Source organism: Saccopteryx bilineata, chromosome 11 (assembly GCF_036850765.1).
Source record: "Saccopteryx bilineata isolate mSacBil1 chromosome 11, mSacBil1_pri_phased_curated, whole genome shotgun sequence".
NCBI classification, from domain to species: Eukaryota; Metazoa; Chordata; class Mammalia; order Chiroptera; family Emballonuridae; genus Saccopteryx; species Saccopteryx bilineata.
Genome location: NC_089500.1, coordinates 46,937,304 through 46,960,512, shown reverse-complemented (window position 1 = coordinate 46,960,512; position 23,209 = coordinate 46,937,304). Strand labels below are relative to the sequence as shown.

At 36.6% G+C, this 23,209-nt stretch overlaps 1 protein-coding gene across 8 annotated transcripts in view; it reads right to left on the bottom strand.

The window, feature by feature from the left end:
- Nucleotides 1-23,209, bottom strand: part of ESCO1 (establishment of sister chromatid cohesion N-acetyltransferase 1) — an 82,410-nt gene that overhangs the window by 14,250 nt on the left and 44,951 nt on the right. For 6 of the 8 annotated variants that reach the window (XM_066247415.1, XM_066247413.1, XM_066247411.1 and 3 more), the window contains 4 exons: nucleotides 17,184-17,273; nucleotides 13,229-13,372; nucleotides 11,249-11,436; nucleotides 4,217-5,391 (listed from right to left, as the gene is read on the bottom strand). In XM_066247415.1, the coding sequence (XP_066103512.1) occupies nucleotides 5,244-5,391; nucleotides 11,249-11,436; nucleotides 13,229-13,372; nucleotides 17,184-17,273 (570 nt within the window). In that variant the 3' untranslated portion in view covers nucleotides 4,217-5,243. Of the gene's footprint in view, nucleotides 1-4,216; nucleotides 5,392-11,248; nucleotides 11,437-13,228; nucleotides 13,373-17,183; nucleotides 17,274-17,786; nucleotides 17,911-23,209 lie in introns of those variants that run through there. The other 2 variants (XM_066247416.1, XR_010727537.1) reach the window with 2 other exon arrangements.

Sequence of the window (23,209 nt, the reverse complement as noted above, 5' to 3'; positions counted from 1 at the left end):
ATATCTAAAACCACTTCCACCACTCTGTAGAGCAGTGGTCCCCAACCCCCGGGCTGCGGACCATTTGGTACCGGTCCGCAGAGAAATAACTTACATTATTTCCGTTTTACTTATATTTAAGTCTGAACGATGTTTTATTTTTTAAAAATGACCAGATTCCATCTGTTACATCCGTCTAAGACTCACTCTTGATGCTTGTCTCGGTCATGTGATACATTTATCCGTCCCACCCTAAGGGCCGATCCATGAAAATATATTTTCTGACATTAAACCGGTCCGTGGCCCAAAAAAGGTTGGTGACCACGGCTGTAGAGTACTCTTTCTCATGTCACTCTTCGGCCTTCAATCGTGGTATGACAATGTTGACCATTCTTTGATTCTTGAAACTTCCCTTGGTTTCAGTCGCTCCTAGTTCTCTTACCTTGGACGCGCCTTCTCAAGTACTTTGAGACTCTGAAATGATGGTATTCCTCACAACTTTCTCCTATGCTCTCATTTTATAAACCCCAAGGTGGTGCTTCTAAACGTTCAAATAACTAAATTCATAAATTTCCTTAATTCTATCTTCTCCTATACTCTAGAATAGATCAACATATCCAATTAAATACCAAACTGGTTATTTCTACTTGTTAAAATCCAACCACCTTTAAATCTTTACTGAAATTAAGCTCCCCCTTCCCCATCCAACCCTCCCAACATACTCCTCCAGCATTCCCTTCTCAGTCAGTCCATGTACTCAATTACCCAAATCAAAATTCCCAATTACTCTAGATTCTTGGCCATGATTCTTCCCTGGTTCGTTATCAACTCACACACCAGTTCTTCCATAGTATCATCTCAAGATTTATCCATCTCCTCTCTTCTTTATCCATAAATCACAGCTTTAGTTCAGTGTTTCAAAATTTTTCACAAACTGCTAAGTAGACTCTTAATCACCCTCAAAGTTCCAGATCCCTTACTTATAGACTCTACCTCATAGAGCTGTCAAGATAATTAAATAATGCAGGACCATACAAAGAACGGGACACAGCAAAAAAATATTAGGTATTTTTTTATATTCTAGCATTTTATTGGTTTATCTTTCATGTTGAGATGAAAAGTCTATCTGGAATTTTTTTGTGTACAGTGAGGTAAAGATCAGGTTGACCTTGGATTTTTTTAATTAAATTTTTTAAATGTAGTGTTTTAACATGGATTCAAGTGTCCCACTCAATATAACGCTCTCACCACCCCCAACAACGTGCCCCCTATTACAACCTCTTTGCTCCCCCTCCCCCCGACTCCTTTCCCCTCTTCCCTCTGGGATTTGCTGTCCTATAATCTGTATGTATGTGTTATGTATGTTTAATTCCACTAATCTCTTCACTTTTTCAGATCCCATCAAAACCCCTTCCCTCTGACAGCTGTCGCTCTGCTCCACGTGACTCCACCTCTGCTTCTATTCTGTTCCTCAGTTCACTGTGTTCATTAGATTCCACTTGTAAGATCCTGTATATTTCTTTCTCTGCCTGGCTTATTTCACTTAGGATAATCATCTCCAGGTCCATCCATGCTGTTGCAAAAGGTAAAACTTCCTTCTTTTTCACGGCTGTGTAGTATTCCATAGTGTATATGTACCATAGCTTTTTAATCCACTTGTCCACTGATGGACACTTGGGCTGTTTCCAGATCTTGGCTATTGTAAACAATGCTGCAATAAACATGAGGGGGGAGTACATATCTTCTTTTGGATCAGTGTTTTGGGATTCTTAGGATATATTCCTAAAAGTGGGATAGCTGGGTCAAAAGGTAGTTCCATTTTTAATTTTTTGAGGAAATGCTATACTATTTTCCACAGTGGCTGCACAAGTCTGCATTCTCACCAGCAGTGCAAGAGGGTTCCCTTTTCTCCACATCCTCATCAGCATTTGTTCTGTATTGATTTGTTAATGATAGCCATTGTAACAGGTGTGAGGTGGTATCACATTATGGCTTTAATTTGCATTTCTCTGAAGTAGCACTGAATATTTTTCATGTCTACTGGCCATCTGCAGTCCTCTTCGGAGAAGTATCTATCCAGTTCCTTTGCCCATTTTTTAACTGGACTGTTTATCTTCCTGGTGTTGAATTTTAGAAGTTCTTTATAAATTTTGATTACTAACCCCTTATCAAATGTATCAGCAAATATGTTCTCCCATTGTGTGGGTTGTCTTTTTATTTTGTTAATGGTGTCATTTGCTGTGCAAAAGATTTTTAGTTTGATCTAGTCCCATTTGTTTATTTTGTCCTTTATTTCACTTGCCCATGGAGATATGTTGGCAAAAATATTGCTATGAGAGCTATCAAGAGTTTATTGCCTATGTTTTCTTTCAAGATTTTTATGGTCTCATGACTTATATTTAAGTCTTTTATCCATTTTGAGTTTATTTTTGTGAATGGTGTAAGTGGTGGTCTAATTTCATTTTTTTGCATGTACCTAATTTCCCCAACACCATTTATTAAAGAGACTATCTTTAATCCAATGTATGCTCTTGCTTCCTTTTTTAAATATCAATCGACCATAAAGGTGTGGGTTTATTTCTGGGTTCTCTGTTCTGTTCCATTGATCTATATGCCTGTTCTTATGCCAGTACCAGGCTATTTTGATTACAATGACTTTGTACTATAACTTGATATCAGGAAGTGTGAAACCTCCCACTTTGTTCTTCATTTTCAAGACTGCTGAGGCTACTTGGGTTCTTTATTGGTTCCATATAAATTTTTGGAATATTTGTTCTAGATCTATGAAGTATGCTATTGGTATTTTAATAGGAATTGCATTGAATCTATAGATTGTTTTGGGTAATATAGGCAGTTTAATGATATTTATTCTTCCTACCCATGAACACAGTATAGGCTTCCACTTGTTTGTATCTTCCTTGATTTCTTTTTTCAATGTCTTTTAATTTTCTGAGTACAAGTCTTTTACATCCTTGGTTAAATTTATTCCTAGGCACTTTATTTTTTTTTGTTGCACTAGTGAATTGTTTCCTTAATTTCTCTTTCTGTTTATTGTTGGTGTATAAAAATGCCACCGATATCTGAGTATTAATTTTATATCCTGCCACTCCAACGTTAGCTATTAATTCTATCTTAAGAAATACATGGATTGTAAAAGTTATTTGAGGGAATGTATCTTCAATACAAACATGAAAATTAACTGCTTTCCTAGTAACATTTAAACCAACCAATTAATATATCCTCTTATCCCTGGTCTCCTTGAAACTACCAAGTTTGGCTCCCTGAAGAAGCATACTATGGCTTATATGGAAACTGGACCTGTTATGAGATTAACAGTCACTAACTAGAGCAGCTACAGTATATCTAAAAATTTCATCCCGTTTTAAAACAATTATGGCCCCTGACAGGCAAAAAATGAAACTAAGTATAACTACAACAGTCTCAAACCCAAAGAGAAAGGTAGTGTTAAAAGTCAAACCACGCCTGACCAGGCCATGGCACAGTGGATAGAGCATCGGATTGGGATGTGGAGGACCCAGGTTCAAGACCCCGAGGTCTCTAGCTTGAGCACGGGCTCATCTGGTTTGAGCAAAGTTCACCAGCTTGGACCCAAGGTCACTGGCTTGAGCAAGGGGTTACTCGGTCTGCTGAAGGCCCACGGTCAAGGCACATATGAGAAAGCAATCAATGAACAACAAAGGTGTCCCAACGAAAAACTGATGATTGATGCTTCTCATCTCTCTCTGTTCCTGTCTGTCTGTTCCTACCTATCCCGCCCCCTGCTCTGTCCCTGTAAAAAAAAAAATCAAACCACATGATGAGTTAGAGGGAAATATTTATACTGCCTTAGTGTTATACCCCTTACAAGTAAAGAGCCTCACCCCACTCTACAAATTTAAAAAGTATACATTTATAAGAGGATAAAATGTCTGTCTGTCTGTTAATCTTAATGTAAGGCCCAAAATTTTAGCTTTTTAATGGATATATAATTTAGCTCATAAAAAAAAATCTGTGTTAAATTATTATAGTGGCACTTCATGCTTGGGCTTGGCTCTTTATATGCTCATGAGAGTATTTTGCCTTTTATTAGAGATACAGTTCAGAGGAATTGTTGCTGACATACTGATCCTTTGGCAAACTGGTAAAAACTACCTCTTAAGAAGCCAGTGTTTTAATCATGTTTCAAAGTTTCAAACTTAAACTCCCTGAAAAACCATGACAACACATCATTCACATATCACTTAGAAAAGGCTATCAGTATTTTATTATTTTATTCTACATTATATACAAGTCATAAAAGGCCACAGCAGTTTTTCAACATATAAACCCTTTAAAAGTAGAGGGCACTCTGAAGGATGGACAAGTACAATGAAGCTCAGTAATGAGGGCATATATTCAGTGCAGTATTTCTGAGGAATAACAAAGCAGATACCCAGTCATTAATATTCAGCCAGCAACTATTTCACAGCATTTTATAAACCTCTTGGGATTTTAATAGCCAAAATATGCCCAGTTCCCATTTAAAAAAGACACCAGAATGAAAAAATAATAAACTTTAGAAGGTACCTTCCTAATTCTAGTCAATTACAGGTCTTCAAGAAGGAAAGACTCAGTTCTCTACAACCTTCCACTTCTTCCTGCCATCAAGAACAGGAAAGCGAGAAATGGAAGGAAAAGCTCAATATTCCAGATTCCTCCTGCTTGTTTGGAGCTTTGCTTTTTGGTGGGGGTTCCTTCAAAGTAAACTTCAGGCCCTTAAAGAATTAGCTTTGAATTCTCAAACATGTAATATTGCACCCTCCTTGAATAAAAGCTCAAAAACACCGGTTTCCACTCTGTGAAAATACAATCTTTAAAACTGTAACTGGTATCAGCAGTTCAATATAAAAAATACAGTACCAAACTACACTGGTATATTTCCATATTAAGAACTTCAAAATGTACTCATCACTGACACCATAGTCCTTGCATTAGTTTTCAGTCCACTATGAACAATTATCTGCTGCATGTAAACATGTCTAAATAACTATAGATAAAATACATTAATCATAAATTTCTGTAAAAGATAATAAAATATCTTCTTTAAAAAAACAAAACAATAAGCTATTACTGCATTGCTTCCAATTTTATGAAAATAGAACAACCTTGTGGTTGTTGCCAGTCCTGAGTTCAATATAACAAAAATGGCCCTAGTTCCTGGTTAAAGTCAGCAACCAATCCACTCTTCAGTAGGTGTCTTCTAGTACTGTAGGCAAGATTTTGTTTTAGGTGCTATTTTGTCCATTAATAAAATTATATACCAGAAACTGACCAGTGCCACAGTACTGTGTTGCAAACAGTTTTCCATCAGGGGTGGGATCTGAGAAAGCAATTTCCTCCTTACTCAAATATGAGCCATATATAAAGTTACTCCTATTAAAAAAAAAAGAAGGGTGGGGGAGTAGAAAGGTAAAATAAAATTACTATTTTTAATCATTAAAATTAGAAAAACCTGTCAAATACAATTTGACTAGAATATTTTTTGAGAGATGAGAAGCATAAACTCAAAGTTGCTTCACTTTAATTGTTCACTGATTTCTAATCATATGTGCCTTGATTGGGGGGGGTGTCAGGCCGAGCCAGTGACCCCTTGCTCAAACCAGTGACTTTGTGATCATGTCAATGATCCCATGCTCAAGCCAAAGACCTCGGGGTTTTAAACCAGGGAAACTGAGCGTCCTGGGCTGACACCCTATATACACTGCTGCCACCTCCAGTCAAGGCTAGAAAGACTTTCTGGGTAATGCATGTGCTAAAAATTATTGAAAATAATTATTCATCTAAAATAGTATAACTTGAGGCTCTGGCTGGTTAGCTTAGTCAGTTAGGAGTGTCTTCCTGAAACAAGGTTACAGGTTCGATCCCCAGTCAGGGCACACACGGGAAGCAACCAAAAATTGCATGACTGAGTGGAACAACAAATGATTCTATTCCCCTTCTTCTCTCTCCCTTTCTTTGTCTCTCTAAAAATTAAGCCCTGGCTGGAGAGCTCGGCTTATAGGAGTGTAGTCCCAGAACGCGGAGATAGCCAGGTTCAATTCCCTAGTCAGGGCACATATAAGAGCAGCCAATGTCCCTGTCTGTCTCTCCCTGCTTCTCTCAAAAAAATAAAAAATAAAATAAAATAGTATAACTTGAGGTAAGAAAAATTATTAATGAAAGCAACAATGGTTTTAAAAATATTTAGCACTTTTTCATGATAAAAATATTCAACAACTCTGAGTAAAAGAAACTTTCTCAAACTGATAAAGAGGAGCAAGAAACAGCAAAGTTAATGGTGAAAGGCTAAAGCTGTTCCCAGAGATTAGAACAAGGGAAGGCTATGTCTGCATGCACCTCTACTATTCAAAACAATGTACTGCAGATTCTAGCCAGGGCAATTAGACAAGTCAAAGAAAAAACCAATCAGATTGGAAAGGAAGAAGTAAAACTATCTTTTTGGAGATGACATAATCTTGCATTTCCAAAATCTTAAGGAATTCACACACAAATATCTAATTAATTCTGAGCCTGACCAGGTGGTGGCGCAGTGGATAGAGCATCGGACTGGGATGCAGAAGGACCCAGGTTCGAGACCCCGAGGTCGCCAGCTTGAGCGCAGGCTCATCTGGCTTGAGCAAAGAGCTCACCAGCTTAGACCCAAGGTCGCTGGCTCCAGCAGGGGGTTACTCGGTCTGCTGAAGGCCCGCGGTCAAGGCACATATGAGAAAGCAATCAATGAACAACTAAGAAGTCGTAATGCGCAATGAGAAACTGATGATTGATGCTTCTCATCTCTCTCCATTCCTGTCTCTCTCTTAAAAATAAAATAAAAGTAAATAAAATTTAATTAATTAAATTGTATTTCTATATACTTGCAAGGAATAATCCAAAAATAAAATTTAGAAAACATGTCCATTTACAATAACATCAAAAGAATACTTAGGATTAAATCTTAAGACTTAATTCATTTTAGAGAGAGAGGGAGAACAATGGAGGGGGGGAGCAGGAAGCATCACTCCTATTTGTGCCTTAACCAGGCAAGCCCAGGGTTTGGAACCAGCAACCTCAGCATTCCAGGTCGACACTTTATCCACTGCACCACCCCAGGTCAGGCTATTTAGGATTAAATTTAATAAAAGAAGTACAAGACCTGTAAAATGAAAATTAGAGCCTGACCTGTGGTGGCGCAGTGAATAAAACGTCGACCTGGAAATGCTGAAGTCGCCGGTTCGAAACCCTGGGCTTGCCTGGTCAAGGCACATATGGGAGTTGATGCTTCCAGCTCCTCCCCCACTTCTCTCTGTCTCTCCTCTCTCTCTCTCTCTCTCTCTCTCTCTCTCTCTCTCTGTCTCTCCCTCTCCTCTCTCTAATGAATAAATAAAAACAAAATAAAAAAATAAAAAAATTAAAAAAATTAAAAAATAAAAAAAAAATTAAAATGAAAATTAGAAAGCACAGCTGAAAGAAATTAAAGGAGACTTCAAATAAGACATCTCATGTTTATGAATCAGAAGACTTAGTATTTAAATAGCATTACTCCCCAAACTGATTTATAGCTAGCTTCTTTGCAGAAATTGAGAAGCTGATCCTAAAATTCATATGGGAATGCAAGAGTCAAAGAAACTTGAAAAAGAACAAAGCTGGAGGACTCACACTTATTTCAAACATACTACTAACAAAGCTACAATCAAGTATCCCAAATAGTGTGCTACTAGTATAAGAACAGACCAATAGCCCTGGCTGGTTGGCTCAGTGGTAGAGCGTCGGCCTGGCGTGCAGGAGTCCTGGGTTCAATTCCCGGCCAGGGCACACAGGAGAAGCGCCCATCTGCTTCTCCACCACTCCCCCTCTCCTTCTTCTCTGTCTCTCTCTTCCCCTCCCGCAGCTGAGGCTCCATTGGAGCAAAGTTGGCCCGGGCGCTGAGGATGGCTCTGTGGCCTCTGCCTCAGGCGCTAGAATGGCTCTGGTTGCAACAGAGCATCGCCCCCTGGTGGGCATCCGTGTGATGGGTTGATCCCGGTCAGGTGCATGCGGGAGTCTGTCTGACTGCCTCCCAGTTTCCAACTTCAGAAAAATACAAAAAAAAAAAAAAAAAAAAAAAAAAAAAAAGACCAATACGATGGAGAGAGTCCAGATACAAACCTTCACATTTATAGTCAATGAGTTTGACAGGGTACCAAGGCCAATCAATAGGAAAGAAATCTTTTTAACAAACTAGTGCTGGAACAATTGAATATCCACATGCAAAAGAATGAAATTGGATCCTATCTCACATCATATACAAAAATTAACTTAAAATGAATCAAAGACCTAAATGTAAGAACTAAAATTAAAACTCTTGAAAGGAAATACAGGCAATAAATCTTTGTCACCTTGAATTAGAAAATGACTTCTTAGATATAACATCAGAAACACAAGTGACAAAAAAAAAAAAAAAAAGAAAGAAACACAAGTGACAACAGATGATACATAATTTGGAGGTCAAAATTTAAAACTTCTGTGCTGCTTTAAAAGACACCAAGAAGGTGAAAAGATAACCAAAAAATGGTAGATAATATTTGTAGATCAAATATCTGATAAGGGGCTTGTCTCAATATATATATAAAGAAGTATTAAAATTCAACAAGAAAAAGATAAAGAAACCAACTTAAAAAATGGACATAGGATCTGCATAGGCATTTCTCTAAAGAATATATATAAATGGCCAATAAGCACATGAAAAGGTGAATATCATAAGCCATTAGGGAAATGTAAAGCAAAACCACAATGAAATGCCACCTCACATCCACTAGGATAGTTAAAAAAAATTTTTTTTTCCAATTCAGTGAGAGGAGGGGAGGCAGACTCCTGGCATGTGCCCCAACGGCGATCCACCTGGCAAGCCCACTAGGGGGCGATGTTCTGCCCATCTGGGACCACTGCTCCATTGCTCCAACCAAGCTTTTTTTAGTGCCCAAGGCCAACTTTCTCTAATTGAGCCATGGCTGCAGGAGGGGAAAGAGAGAGAGCGAAAGAGAGAGAAGCGAGAGGGGGAGGAGTAGAGAAGCAGATGGGTGCTTCTCCTGTGTGTCCTGACGGGGAATTGAACCCTGGACATCTGCATACGGGGCCAACGGTCTACCACTGAACCAACAGGCTAGGGTCTAGGATGGTGAAAATTAAAGACAGACAATAACAAGTACAGGTGAGGATGTAGAGAAATCAGACTCTAATACATTGCTTGTGAGACTGTAGAATAGATCAGTCACTTTGGAAAAGTTCAGCAATTTCTCAAAATACTATACAGCTACCATATGGCCCAACAATTCTCCTAGGTGTATACCAAGAGAAATAATAATATGAAAAGGTGTATCTCTATTTACCAAAAGAAATAAAAATATGCAAAAATTTGTACATGAACGTTCGTAGTATTAATATTCATAACACCAAAAGGTGGAAACCGAATATTCAATTGATTAATGGGTAATGTGGTATAGCCACACAGTAGAATATCACTTGGCAATAAAAAATGATGCACACAGATATATTTTACAATGCTAAGTGAAAGAAAATAAGTCACAAAAAGTCACGTTATAGATATCCATTCAGATAAAATGTTGAAAACAGGCAAATCCATAGAAAAGAGACTAGCAGTTATCACAAGCTGGGGGAGAAGGAAATGGGAAGTGACTATTAATGGGTATGAGTTTTTCAGGGGAATGATAAAAATTTCCTAAAAATGGTGGTGATAGTTTACAACCTTCTAAATATACTAAAACTCACTGAACTGTATATTTTTAAAATACAAATTTTATGCTATGCAATTACATTTCAATAATATAGATTATTAGCAGTATTTTCATAATGTAATGTAACAAGGTGAGCTGGTACATAAGAAGGATTGATAAATAAAAATTCTATGTGCTTTAACATGAAACTTATGGTGTCAATCTTATCAGAGAACAAATACAACAGCTTTACTACTTTATGTTTTTATAAACTAGAATAATCTTACGACTATCATAAAATCTAAGTTTATAACATTTAAAGAAAGAGCAAGGCCTGACCTGTGGTGGCACAGTGGATAAAGCGTCGACCTGGAACACTGAGGTTGCCAGTTCGAAACCTTCGGCTTGCCCAGTCAAGGCACATATGGGAGTTGATGCTTCCTGTTCCTCCCCCTTCTCTCTCTCTCTCTCTCTCTCTCTCTCCCCTCCCTCTAAAAATCAATAAATAAAATATTTTTTAAAAATAAAATAATTTAAAAAAGAGCAATGCCCTTACTTAGGACTAATACTTAATCAGCTGCATTTCACTAAAATTGGACCTGCTTCTTGTCATGAAAATGGTAGATAGATATGAGAGCCCTTTTGAATCATTACTCAGTGATAAAATAAGGGGAAGAAACCAAAAAAAACTTGAAAGCTCTAAGATTTCAGAGCCTTAGGATCTCATTTAAAACAATGATGAATTATTTTGAAAACTATACCTACAGATAGTAGATAGGGAAATTAGTCTTTTCCTCAATACCTCTAATGAAAAATCAAGTAATAAAAGCAAAAGAAAAATTAATAAAAGGCTTAGGTAATTATAAATATTTCTAAAAGCTAAATTCCCAAGAAATTTCCCACATTTATTTGGGTGTCTTTAAAATTCTCCAATATTAAACACAATTTTAAGTAAGTGGGTTATTTTGGCTTAATCACTGTTACAAATAAGTAATTTTAAATGGTTTAATAATATTTAACCAACACTGCTTTCTTACCACTCGGGTAAACTTCACATAAAAAGTACAAATTCAACACTCACACAATTTTATGCAAATTTAAATTAATATAAATAAAGGTTATATATTTAAGATTAGATGCCACTCTTTATACTAAAACTCTGTTTAAATCCTAAATTATTGAAAATGATTTTTTTTTTTTTTTGGTGACAGGCAGAGAGAGATGGAGACAGAAACAGACAGGAATGGAGAGAGATGAGAAGCATCAATTCTTCGTTGCAGCACCTTAGTTGTTCATGTTCATGGATTGCTTTCTCATATGTGCCTTGACAGGGGGTTACAGCAAACCCAGTGACCCCTTGCTCAAGCCAGCGACCTTGGGCTCAAGCTGGTGGGCTTTGCTCAAACCAGGTAAGCCCACGCTCAAGCTGGAGACCTTGGGGTTTCAAACCTGGGTCCTCCACATCCCAGTCTAATGCTCTATCCACTGCGCCACTGCCTGGTCAGGCCTGAAAAGGATTTGAAGGAATACATTCAAGTTACCTTAGGCATTCAATCATTCGAGAAGCGATTTTCTTCCGACGCATCATGCTGAACACCCATATTCGACTGATCCCACAGATTGCAGGCTCTGGCAATGTTGAGCAGCACCAGGCTTTTTGCCTTTCAAATCTGACTTTTTCTTCTTCTGATCTGATAACTGGAAGTTTCTCTTCTATAACTCTGTAGCCCTATAGGTACCAAAATTGGAAAAAAATTTTAAAGTGTGAATATTACTTAGCAATGTCTAGTACATTTGTCTGGCTTCTTAACCTTCTGGGGACCATTTCTGTTTTCACTCTCATTTTAGAAAACAGATCTGAATCTACATTCTGCTCTAATTCACTTACTAGTTACATGACCACGAGAGGAAGTTAATTCAGCTTTGGGTTCCCTACCTATAAATTGGAAATATCCATTTCTTTCAGAGAACTGTTGAGAAATTGAGTAAGGTAATATATAACAAAAGCACCTTGCCATCATGGTTGACCCATAACAGGAACTGAATGTTAGTTAGTTTTCCTTACCTCCCACATTCTAAGGACCAGAAAACGTACATATTAAGAATTCCGCAGTCACAACAACTGTTTCTGTGATTGGTGACACAGTTCAGTTATGTGGGAAATAGGAATACAAATGGCAGAGTAATCAAGAATTTAGAAAGGTCCTTTCTCTACTCTCATCTCTTAAAAAAAAAAGTTTTAGAAAACATACATCTTGTCCACCAGTCTAGATGAAAAAACGACAAAGGCAGCCTTCTGATGGTACACAGTATTAATACTTAGGACAATCAGACAGCACAATTAAGAATTAACAGTAAAAACAAAAAAGCAAGTATTACATAGCTATCTTCTAATACAAACACTTCCATAAGTCATTTTTGGAACTAAACAGGATAGGGGATAAAAAAACAAAACAACAACAAAAAAAAACAAGGGTTTTATACTTACGTAAATTAACTCCATTTCAATATGGCAAACTTTCATGAGTTAATTATTTTATATCAAATTTATATCCCCAAACTACTCTATTATCTACCGATTTAAATAAGTTTTATTATAACAAGCAAGATTTATAAAACCACACAATTTTAGGCTGAACTTTCTTTTTAAAGAGGTTGCTTCACATACAGAAATTAACAGATTTACTTTGGCTTTTTACTTTATTAGAAAATTTCATGATGAAGCACACATTTGCAGGCAACTATTAAAATACTAAAAGATACCAACTGAATAGAAGTCAAACCAAATGTGCTTTGAATTCAACAGCAAGAACTTAGCTGAAAAAAGACAATTCAAACGAGGTATGCCTCAGAGTGATCATGATTAGGAAGTTCAGAATCCTCTGTTCTCTTAAATTGATATGTTACTACTTAATTCTCATGTGAACATACCCCTTTTTCTATGATTCTATCGTTTGTTTTTTGTACAATTTGGATCCTAAGTACAAGCCAACTGCTCATCTAGAGCTCAACCAAAGAAGTAGTAATCTACTCTGGAAGTGGGCAACTTTTTAATTCAAGGCCAGATAAGCATTTTAGACTTTGCAGCCCACCTCATCTGTGTTGCAACTACAGTACTTAACTCAACCTTTGTAGTGTGAAAGATACTACAGAGAGTATGTAAACAAGTGAGCACGGTTGTGTTACAATAAAAGTTTATTTACAAAACCAGGCTGCATATTGACCTAGAGCTCTAGTGTGCCAACTTTTTATTTCAGACATTACATTAATGTTCAACATGGAAACTTTCTAAATAAAATTTAACAGTACTTTTGATTTACAGAATTTTTTTTATATACTGATGTGAGAAACTAATTCCCATTGAAAACACATTATCTATTGTAGTAAAGAATTACACACAGGAATTCCTGCATTCAATTATTACATAAAATGTTGATAAATTTACTAGGATTAAGTTATTTAAGATTACAGTAAACTCTTTAAATGCCAAACTACACATGAATACTCTAAAACTCACTTACCCATTGGATATGTTCTGCAATTAGGCAACCAACTACTTTTTTGTCATTAGAAATAAAGAGAAGTGTTTTAGTTCTGGAATAGCACATTAGTGGAGCTTGCTGGAAACCTAAATCATTATCAACCATCTCTCTAATTTCGTCAACCTGCCAAATAAAGAACAGTTTTTTAAAAAATAATAATGAAAGCATTGTACAGATGTAAAAATACACAGTTTCAACTCAGTAAGTTGAGTACATCATTCCAAGTAGGACATCCCCTAATGAGTTCTTTTGAATGACTCTATTGCCAGTAACCATTTTTCAAGTCCTGCGGACCAATTTGCAAAATGAGGGAAGAACTGCAGAATGACCCTAACTAAGCCCAGCAGTCTAGGGAACAAGAGGAGAGAGGGGTCCTGCAACAGGCAGTAAGTACATTAAAACTTCCTATTATGAAGCATTACAGAGAGAACTTCACTGGAATTTTAGCCAGGGAAGCCACTTTTCTTCCCAAGCCTTAACTGGTACTCTCATTGGTAAAATGAAAAGTGGGCACAGAACAAACACATTTACTCCTTATCAACCATAGGCAAAGCACTTTATAAATATATATTATTTCACTTAAATCCAACATCTCATGAAGGTCTATGGTTCCTCATTTTACACATGGAAGCAGTAAAATTCAAAATTAGGCAACTTTCCTATGTCAGATATTGGGCATCTAGAAAACGAAGGAGATGAACTTGTACCCCTGTTATTAATGTGGCATCAAAATGTGCATCTTCTAGTTTTACCTTCTTAGAACTGTGATCAAAGTCAATGATAAGCTCAAGCTTTTGTAGGCACTCAAAGTAAGATTTTTGTAGGCATTTATACATTAGTTCCTTGCCCAGTTACAAAATAATCTGCAATATTCAGTCCAATAAACATGGATTTGTGTTACTATTTTTAAAACACAAATACCCCCTAAGAGGGCTAAGTATTCATACCTCTGACTGCAGAATACAATGTAATACATCCCTTGTTCAGTAATAAAAACTCAAATCCTATCCTGGAACAGTAGCCCATTATACAACTCCTGATATGTTTCCTAAAAGCAAATGACTCACAATACCCTAGATTTTAATTTTAAACCTATTTACGGGTTACTAACTAGTCACGGACTGAATTAAAGGTTATTGAGATTTCACCCTGAGAAACTAAAATGAGGAAATTAGCATTTACTGAGGAGCCGTACTAAAAAGAAAAGCCTGGATGCTACATATGATGGTTTAGCAAACTTCCCACCATGTGTTTCCAAATTATCATAGATGGAATTCCAAATTTCCTAATTTTTTTTTTTTTGTGTGTGTGTGTGGCAGAGACAGGAAGAGTCAGAGAAAGGGACAGATAAGGACAGACAGACAGGAAGGGAGAGAGATGAGAAACATCAATTCTTCGTTGCAGTTCCTTAGTTGTTCATTGATTGATTTCTCATATGTGCCCTGACGGGGGTGGGGGGTGGGGGGTGGGGGGTGGGGGCTACAGCAGACCGAGTGACCTCTTGCTTGAGCCAGCAACCTTGGGCTCAAGTTGGTGAGCCCTGCTCAAACCAGATGAGCCCGCGCTCAAGCTGGCGACCTTGGGATCTTGAACCTAGGTCCTCCACATCCCAGTCTGACACTCTATCCACTGTGCCACCGCCTGGTCAGGCCCTAATTTAATTTTCATTTAGATAATCACTAATCCAACATTGCTTCAACAAGTATACATCTTTGTGCAAAGATGAATGTTTGAAATATAAGACTGGCATGTTTATATGTCATTTTAAATGCTAGTCTATATTTGTTAGGAAGTGGTAGTATGGAAGCTATTTGGGTATCTAGGACTATCCAGACATATATAAAGTCTTATCTGAAAAGTCAGGAACCACAGGATAAACTATATGCAGAACATTATCTAAATTTTCAAATTATAGGTTCAAGTATATATTTTCCTTCAACTTCCTTTTCAGGTGAAGTATTCTTCAATTTAAAGAGGTTCAATTGTTTTGTTTGTTTGTTTACAGAGACAGAGAAAGAGTCAGAGAGAGGGACAGAAAGGGACAGACAGACAGGAACAGAGAGAGATGAGAAGCATCAATCATTAGTTTTTCGTTGTAACACCTTAGTTGTTGATTGCTTTCTCATATGTGCCTTGACCGTGGGCCTTCAGCAGACCAAGTAACCCCTTGCTCAAGCCAGCGACCTTGGGTCCAAGCTGGTGAGCTTTGCTCAAACCAGATGAGCCCGCGCTCACGCTGGCAACCTCGGGGTCTCAAACCTAAGTCCTCCGCATCCCAGTCCAACGCTCTATCTACTGCGCCACCGCCTAGTCAGGCTAAAGAGATTCAATTGTTAACTTAAAATAAAGTATATTATTTTCCTTACATTTCTAGACATTTTTGGACACACTCTAGTGTAACTGTTTTGGTTAAACAAATAGACTTGTTGCTTTACATTATGAAGCAATTCTGTATAACCATCTGGAGAGTGAAAAAAAACATTTTGGGCCCTGGCCGGTTGGCTCAATGGTATAGCATTGGCCCAATTTGTGGATGTCCCTGGTTCAATTCCCAGTCAGAGCACACAGAAGTAGTGCCCATCTGCTTCTCCACCCCTCCCCTTATCACTTTTCTTTCTTTCTCTCTCTCTCTCTCTCTCTTCCCCTCCAGCAACCATGGCTCTATTGGAGTGAGCTGGCCCCAGGCACTAAGGATTAACTCCACGGCCTCCACCTCAGGCCCTAAGAAGAGCACAGTTGCTGAGCAATGGAGCAATGCCTGAGATGGGCAGAGCATCACCCTCTAGTAAGGCTTGCCCAGAGGATCCTAGTCAAGGCACATGCAGGAGTCTCTCTTTCTGCCTCACCACTCTCACTGAATAAAAAAATAAAAATAAAAACCACTTTGAATATATTATTTGAAATCAATTAATATTTATAAAAATAAGTTTATACTGTAGTATCCTGACTTACAAGATACTCTATATAATAAAATGGTCCGGATTTCACTATCTCTTTGGTTCATTTCTCCGAATCCTTATAAAATTCTAAGATGGATTAAATCTTGGCTCACACTAGGTATGAAGATTTTCTTTAAGTTTTCTACATTATACAAGGTGGGGCAAAAATAGGTTTACAATCTTTCATAGGCAAATAATACATAATATAAGAATAAACTCTTGTTTTGCATATGCACAACTATAAACCTACATTCGCCCCATCCTGTATTTATAAATCAGAATGTATCTTTTTTTTCTCTTCACATTATATGACTACCTCATGCTTAGTTTCAGGATTACTAAGACCTACTACTATATCACCTTCTGCAGTACGTTTTTATTTAGAAATCTAGTCTCAAAATAAAACTTTACATTTATTAATTTTAATTTTCTAAATTATGACTCAAATTTTAATTTTAATCCTGGTTCTCAGAATTATTTATCTGGCATTATTAATTAACTGCATACTTTCTATACCCATGATGGCAAACCGTTTTATAGAAACCGCCCACTTTTGCAGTGCTGGTCAACCTGGTCCCTCCCACCTACTAATAGGTGTTCCAGCTTTCATGGTGGGCGGTAGCAGAACAACCAAACGATGCCGCGATTGGCCCACCATGAAAGCTGGAATGCCCACTAGTGGGCGAGAGGGACCAGGTTGACCAGCACTACAAAAGTGGGCAGTTTTTATAAAACAGTTCGCCATCACGGTTCTATACTATCACTCTAATAATACAGAACAGTAATCAAGTCACTAAAAATTTATTTTATATGTATGTGTTAGTCACAATACAAAGTTTAAGCACAATTTCTCAGTTGAGGTGTAGTCTTCAAATGCTTATTTTTTGTTTTCAGAATTGGTGTTTAAATGTGCTATGCTAGTAGTACAGTATTCTCTTAAAATTAGCTGCAAAATTATTTTATCCATTCTACATGAAATTTCACTAGAAATTTACCTTTTTCAGGGCATACTTTGGATCTTCAGGAAGAACCATTATTATCCTGCCATCAGGATATTCAGCCAGAATTCTTTCTTTTTTCCAACCCTAGATTAAAAGAAAAAAAAAATTTAATGTACATTTCCTTTATTATACTCATGTACAAGAAGAAAAATATATCAATGTGTCTAAAAATTACAAACATGAAAAATATATGCTCATTAATGTTTAACTAATGACAAGTCAGCTATTTTGTTAAGCATACAATAGATAAAATGCAAACTACTATCTTTATACTACTCAGAGATACCACAAGAGTATTTCTAATTTATCATTTCCCATTTAAATTAATTTTGAAAATCACACACCAAAAGCAAGCCCCTTAAAAGTCAGTGGTTCCCAGAACCTCAAGGACAACTCTCCTAGATACTCTTAAATCTCTCTGGAACATTGTTACCTCCACAAACAAACACTCATGGTTTATGTCTAGCATGCCAAAGACCTCCAGGAGGTTTTAAATGAACTGATTTGCATGCAGTAGTCCAACATGTAAGGAATAAGTGTTTACTCTTATTGATCACAACTATCAAAGTCACAAGGAGACTGTAAAAATATAACTACCTTCTAAGAATCTAATAGGGAAGGAGAGGCTACGTTGTGTGTATCTGAAGTTAAACATACTCAAAAAAAGAGAGGTAATAAACTCTTCTTCAGATCCACACTCGTGGTGATTAATGAGCAGAACCTGCATGAAAAACAAAACAAAAGCCACTTAAATCTAGTAAGATGGGACTGAACCAGAGGTTAAAACTAGGAGCTTTGAAGTTAATAATAAGCACAGAAGGAATGAGCTTAACTGGTTGTTTCAGTTGTCTTACCCAACCAACTTTACATAAAAAAGCCTTTCAAGAAGCAGTATGTAATTCTATTAGAGCCATCATCTTCTTTCTGAAATGTTTCTTTTAAGAATATAAAAGCTCAATGAAACCAAGAAAAGGCAACTACATTAAAAAATATACATGGCAAGTCTGAAAGAGGTTGATTTTCTTAAACCAAAATGATTTTTTTGAGAGGGGCAGAATCTTAGCTAGGACAAAAAGTATCCTAATAAACTTGATATATGTAACAACTTGGATTAAAGTGTTTAAAGCCAGAATTCGTTTAAAAAACAGAACACCCAAAGATAAAGAAATATTCAGAGGATTAAAAGTGTTCTCGCCAGTCCTGTGGCAGCGCCTTGGATAAAGCATCAACATGGAATGCTGAGGTCACTGGTTCAAAACCCAGGGCTTGCCCTGTGAAGGCATATTCAAGAAGCAACTACTATGAGTTAATGCTTCCTGCTTTCCCCCCCACCTCTCTCTCTCAATAAAGAAAATCTTTAAAATAAACGTGTTCTCACAATTTAAAAAAGAGAAGTCATTAAAAGTCCTATTTTTCAATTAGAAACTAAATCTAAATCATACCTAAATCGAATATAAGTAAACAATTTTTAAAAGGCATAAAAAATATAACCTCTTTAAAAAATTTTTTGTTAATAGTATGGTTATTTTGGGAAAAGCTTTTAAAATATTTCCCCTAAAATGAAAATGGAGACTTTTCATTTAAAAAATTAAAACTACATATTCAATGAAGAACTACAAATTTAAATAATCCCAACTTATAAGAAAAGTAGTATTTCCTAAACTGAATTATCTAAAGATAATTTGATAAGTTTTTTCCCTATTATCTTTAAAAACAAATATATTGGTTTAATGTTATTACATTGCATCAGATACCAAATTATTTTGCTTTACTGTCTTTTCAGTATAAAATTTTATACAATTGGATCTGACATAATTTGTTTTAAATATGATTTTTTTCATGTATATGTAAGAAGCAGGAACTGCAAAGGGCAGAGTTACTAGTGCTTATTAGGCTTCTAATATTCATGAAGACATCGTATTTTTGTGAAAACTTAAGATTTCTGGAGTAAAAATTCAGGGTTTAAGCCCGTTCTTTGTAGTCACTAGCTACAATACAAAGCCTTGGAAACTGGAACTCATTCTGTTTTCTGAATTAGACTGTGTAAAAAATGGCTGTCATCAGCTACCAACACTAACACTTAGCAGTTAAAAATCACCTCCCTCCATCACTTTGTATTTAAGATGATTCCTCACATAGTAGCACTCAGTAAATCTTACTAACTTCCATTCTATATCTTCCTATTGGTATCAAATGAAGGTCAATGCACTAATCTAAGAAAATTCAAGTTAATAAAGTCCTTATGGTTAAATGCAATAATAAATTAAAATCGTGGACAAAGAAAAGATGAAAGAACCAAGATGGCCATTGTCTATAAAATAACATTACTCAAGACATTTTTATACTTCAATTGCAGTTGACTCTTTCATGGAGTCAATACCACATGGTCCTCCTGATTAAATCATTCAGAAGACATGAAGTAGACTACGTGAAATTGAAGCAGAGATAGAAGCTGCAGGGAAGGGGACATGCAATTAATTCAGAGGAATACCCACAAACAGCCACAGATTTTTTTTGTAAAGATATAAATTCAATGCAGTGCAATTACATGTCTCACCTTTAGTTCTAACATGTTACATCCCACTGCTAGCAAGTAGTATTTTCCAAACCCCAATTTTATTAAGTCACTCATCCAGCTGCTGAAAAGCAGAAATCTTTGTAGTTCTAATAGCAATCAATGATTATTTTTTGTTCCACGCTGTTGTAGTTACTCTAAGTTTTAGAGTCTAAAGACTGGAAGGGATTTATCTTTTTCCATTTAAAAAAAATAACAATTAAAAGCAAAATACACTGGGTGGCACACTTATGTATACAATCCATTAGCCAAACATTTAAAATCTGTGAGTTTAACTGTATGTAAATTATATCCCAATTTTAAAAGGTCACACTAATCACTTTCATAAAAAGTTGAACATGAAAATATAAACTAATAAAACTAACAACCAGTTTTTAAAAATAATGATCAACACATACGGCAAGAAATAAAAAAACATAGGGTAATAATCTTTAAATTAAAACAGACTTAAGAGACGTATCAACCAATGCAACATATAACCCCTAATCAAACAAAAAGTATAGAAAATTGTATTTTTAAGGTGTTTTTAACACTAAAGGAATATTTGATATTAAGGAAATAGCTGATTTTTTTAAAGGTGTGGTTATATTATTTAAATCATTTTTATTAGAAAAAGTAATCTTTTCATCTTTTAGAAACACATTATTTCATAATATCTACTAAAATGATAATGTGATACCTAAGCTTCACTTTAAAATAATTGGGCCTGGCCAGGCGGTAGCACAGTAGATAGAGCATCGGACTGGGATGTGGAGGACCCAGGATCGAGACCCTGAGGTCACCAGCTTGAGCGTGGGCTCATCTGGTTTGAGCAAAGCTCACCAGCTTGGACCCAAAGTCGCTGGCTGGAGCAAGGAGTTACTCGGTCTGCTGAAGGCCCACAGTCAAGGCACATATGAGAAAGCAATCAATGAACAACTAAGGTGTCCCAACGAAAAAAACTGATGATTGATGCTTCTCATCTCTCTCCGTTTCTGTCTGTCCCTATCTATCCTTCTCTCTGTAGTAAAAAAAAAAAAAAAAAACTGTACCAAAGGCCCAAGATTTGCTCAAATACCATTTATTTAGAAATGAAAAATAAATGCAAAATGAATCTAGTCAGCAGAGCAGTTAAATGTGAGGTGGGTGAAAGCAGTGACTGCAATGGAGGCACGAACGTGCTTCTGAGATGCTTATCATGTTTCTAGTTACAGGAGTGCTCACTTTGTCAAAGCATACCATTAAGCTGTTGGCTAATTACTTGTGTGCTCTACTCTGCATGGGGCATTTCAATAAAATTTTGCTTATAAATAATTACAAAGAAATTTGAAGAAAAAACAATTTAATACAATAAGTCTAACAGCTGTTCCATGTTTTTAAAGTTTCATCTTTTTAAAATCTTAAATATTCAGAAATGAAAGTGAATTAAAATGAGCTCATACAAAATTCAGTTACAAGCTCCATATGACATCACCCAAGGGAGAAAGCATTAAAAAAAGGCAGAAAAACTGCATAAGAGAAACTATGCTCTTGAAATATACAGAAATTTTGTTGAAATAAACTTTTATTTATAAGTTTTTTTAAAAGAGCCTGACCAGGCAGTGGCACAGTGGACAGAACATCGGACTGGCACATGGAGGACCCAGGTTCGAAACCCTGAGGTCACTGGCTTGAGTGAAGGCTCATCTGGTTTGAGAACGGGCTCACCAGCTTGGAGGGGTCGCTGGCTTGAGCCCAAGGTCTCCCACTCTGCTGTAGGCCCCCCATTAAGGCACATATGAAAAAGCAATAAACGAACAACTAAGGAGACGCAACAAAAAATTGATGCTTCTCATCTCTCTCCCTTCCTGTCTGTCTGGCCCTATCTGTCCGTCTGTCTGTCTCTGTCACAAAAATAAACAAACATATAAATATTTAAAAAATACAAATTCAGCAAGGATATAAATCAAAATTAATTTATCCGAGTGATTTAATTTCTTTTCCTTTTAGCATACTGTATGTCCTATTTTCCTACTCCAATAAAATGGTATAATGAAAGTATTATCTTTAACTATCCCAAGCAGACATTACTAAGTATATATTTGGACACTTCTTTGCAAAACAATCTCATATTAACAATGATAGCCTGACCAAGTGGTGGCTCAATGAATTGAGTGTCGACCTGAGACACTGAGGTCCCAGGTCCAAAATCCCAATGTCACAGCTTGCAGGGTCACCGGCTTGAGCGTGGGATTGTACATATGGCCCAATGGTCACTGGCTTCGCTGGAGGCCTCGGGTAAAGGCACATATGAGAAAGCAATCAATGAACTAAAGTGTTGCTACAAGATGATGCTTCTCATCTCTCTCCCTTACTGTCTATCTGTCTCTGTCACTCTTAAAAAAAAACAAAAACAAAATACCAATGATAAAGATGTGTGTCAACTTCTGGTGGTGTAGTAGATAAAGCATCAACCTAGAATGCTGAGGTTGCCAGTTCAAAACCCTGAGCTTGCCTGATCAAGACACATACAGAAAGTAACTACTAAGAGTTGATGCTTCCCACCTCTCCCACCTCTGTTTCTCTCTCGCCTCTTCTTAAAAATCAATTAAATAAAATCTAAAAAAAAAAGATGTGTTTCTAGTTAGTGTGACCTTTATTGAACTTTAAAGTTGTTGAAAATGTCAAATAATTAGATGGAAAAATTCAGTCAATTCAAGAAATATGTACTGACCACCTACCACGTGTGACACTACTGATTCAGGCAGTATAACATAAAGGTAAAACAATCTTTAAAAATCAGAAAGACCTAGATTCAAATCCAGACTCTTACTACCTGTGTTGCTTTGTACTAATTACTTAACTTCTCTAACCACTGGTTTCCTCACCTATAAAAAAAAAAAATATATATATATATATATATATATATATATATATATATATAAAAAGAACTACAGCACAAAAAAAAATTTTTTAAGAGTTTATTTATTTGTTCATTTTAGAGAGGAGAGGAAGAGACAGAGAGAGAGAAGGGGGGGGAGGAGCTGGAAGCATCAACTCCCATATGTGCCTTGACCAGGCAAGCCCAGGGTTTCGAACCGGCGACCTCAGCATTTCCAGGTCGACGCTTTATCCACTGCGCCACCACAGGTCAGGCCAAGCACAAAATTATTGAGCTGAGAAACCACTATAAAATATTAAATAACAGCTACTATTCTCATTATGATAACTAAGCATTTTCCTATAGGTTTTAAAATTTTTAATATCTTCATGCCTTACAAGGTCATTGATGATCTGGCCCCACCAACCTCTTCAAGCTTCCTCTCTTGAAGCTCTCCCAACACGACACAGTCACAGGTCATAATGAAATACTTAAAATTAACAAACTTTGTACATATGTCTATGGCCTGATATGCCTGTGGCTCTACACCTTTCTGGGCACAAGAAAACTACTTTCCCTTTCTGGTCTATTCAGGTATTAACCTAA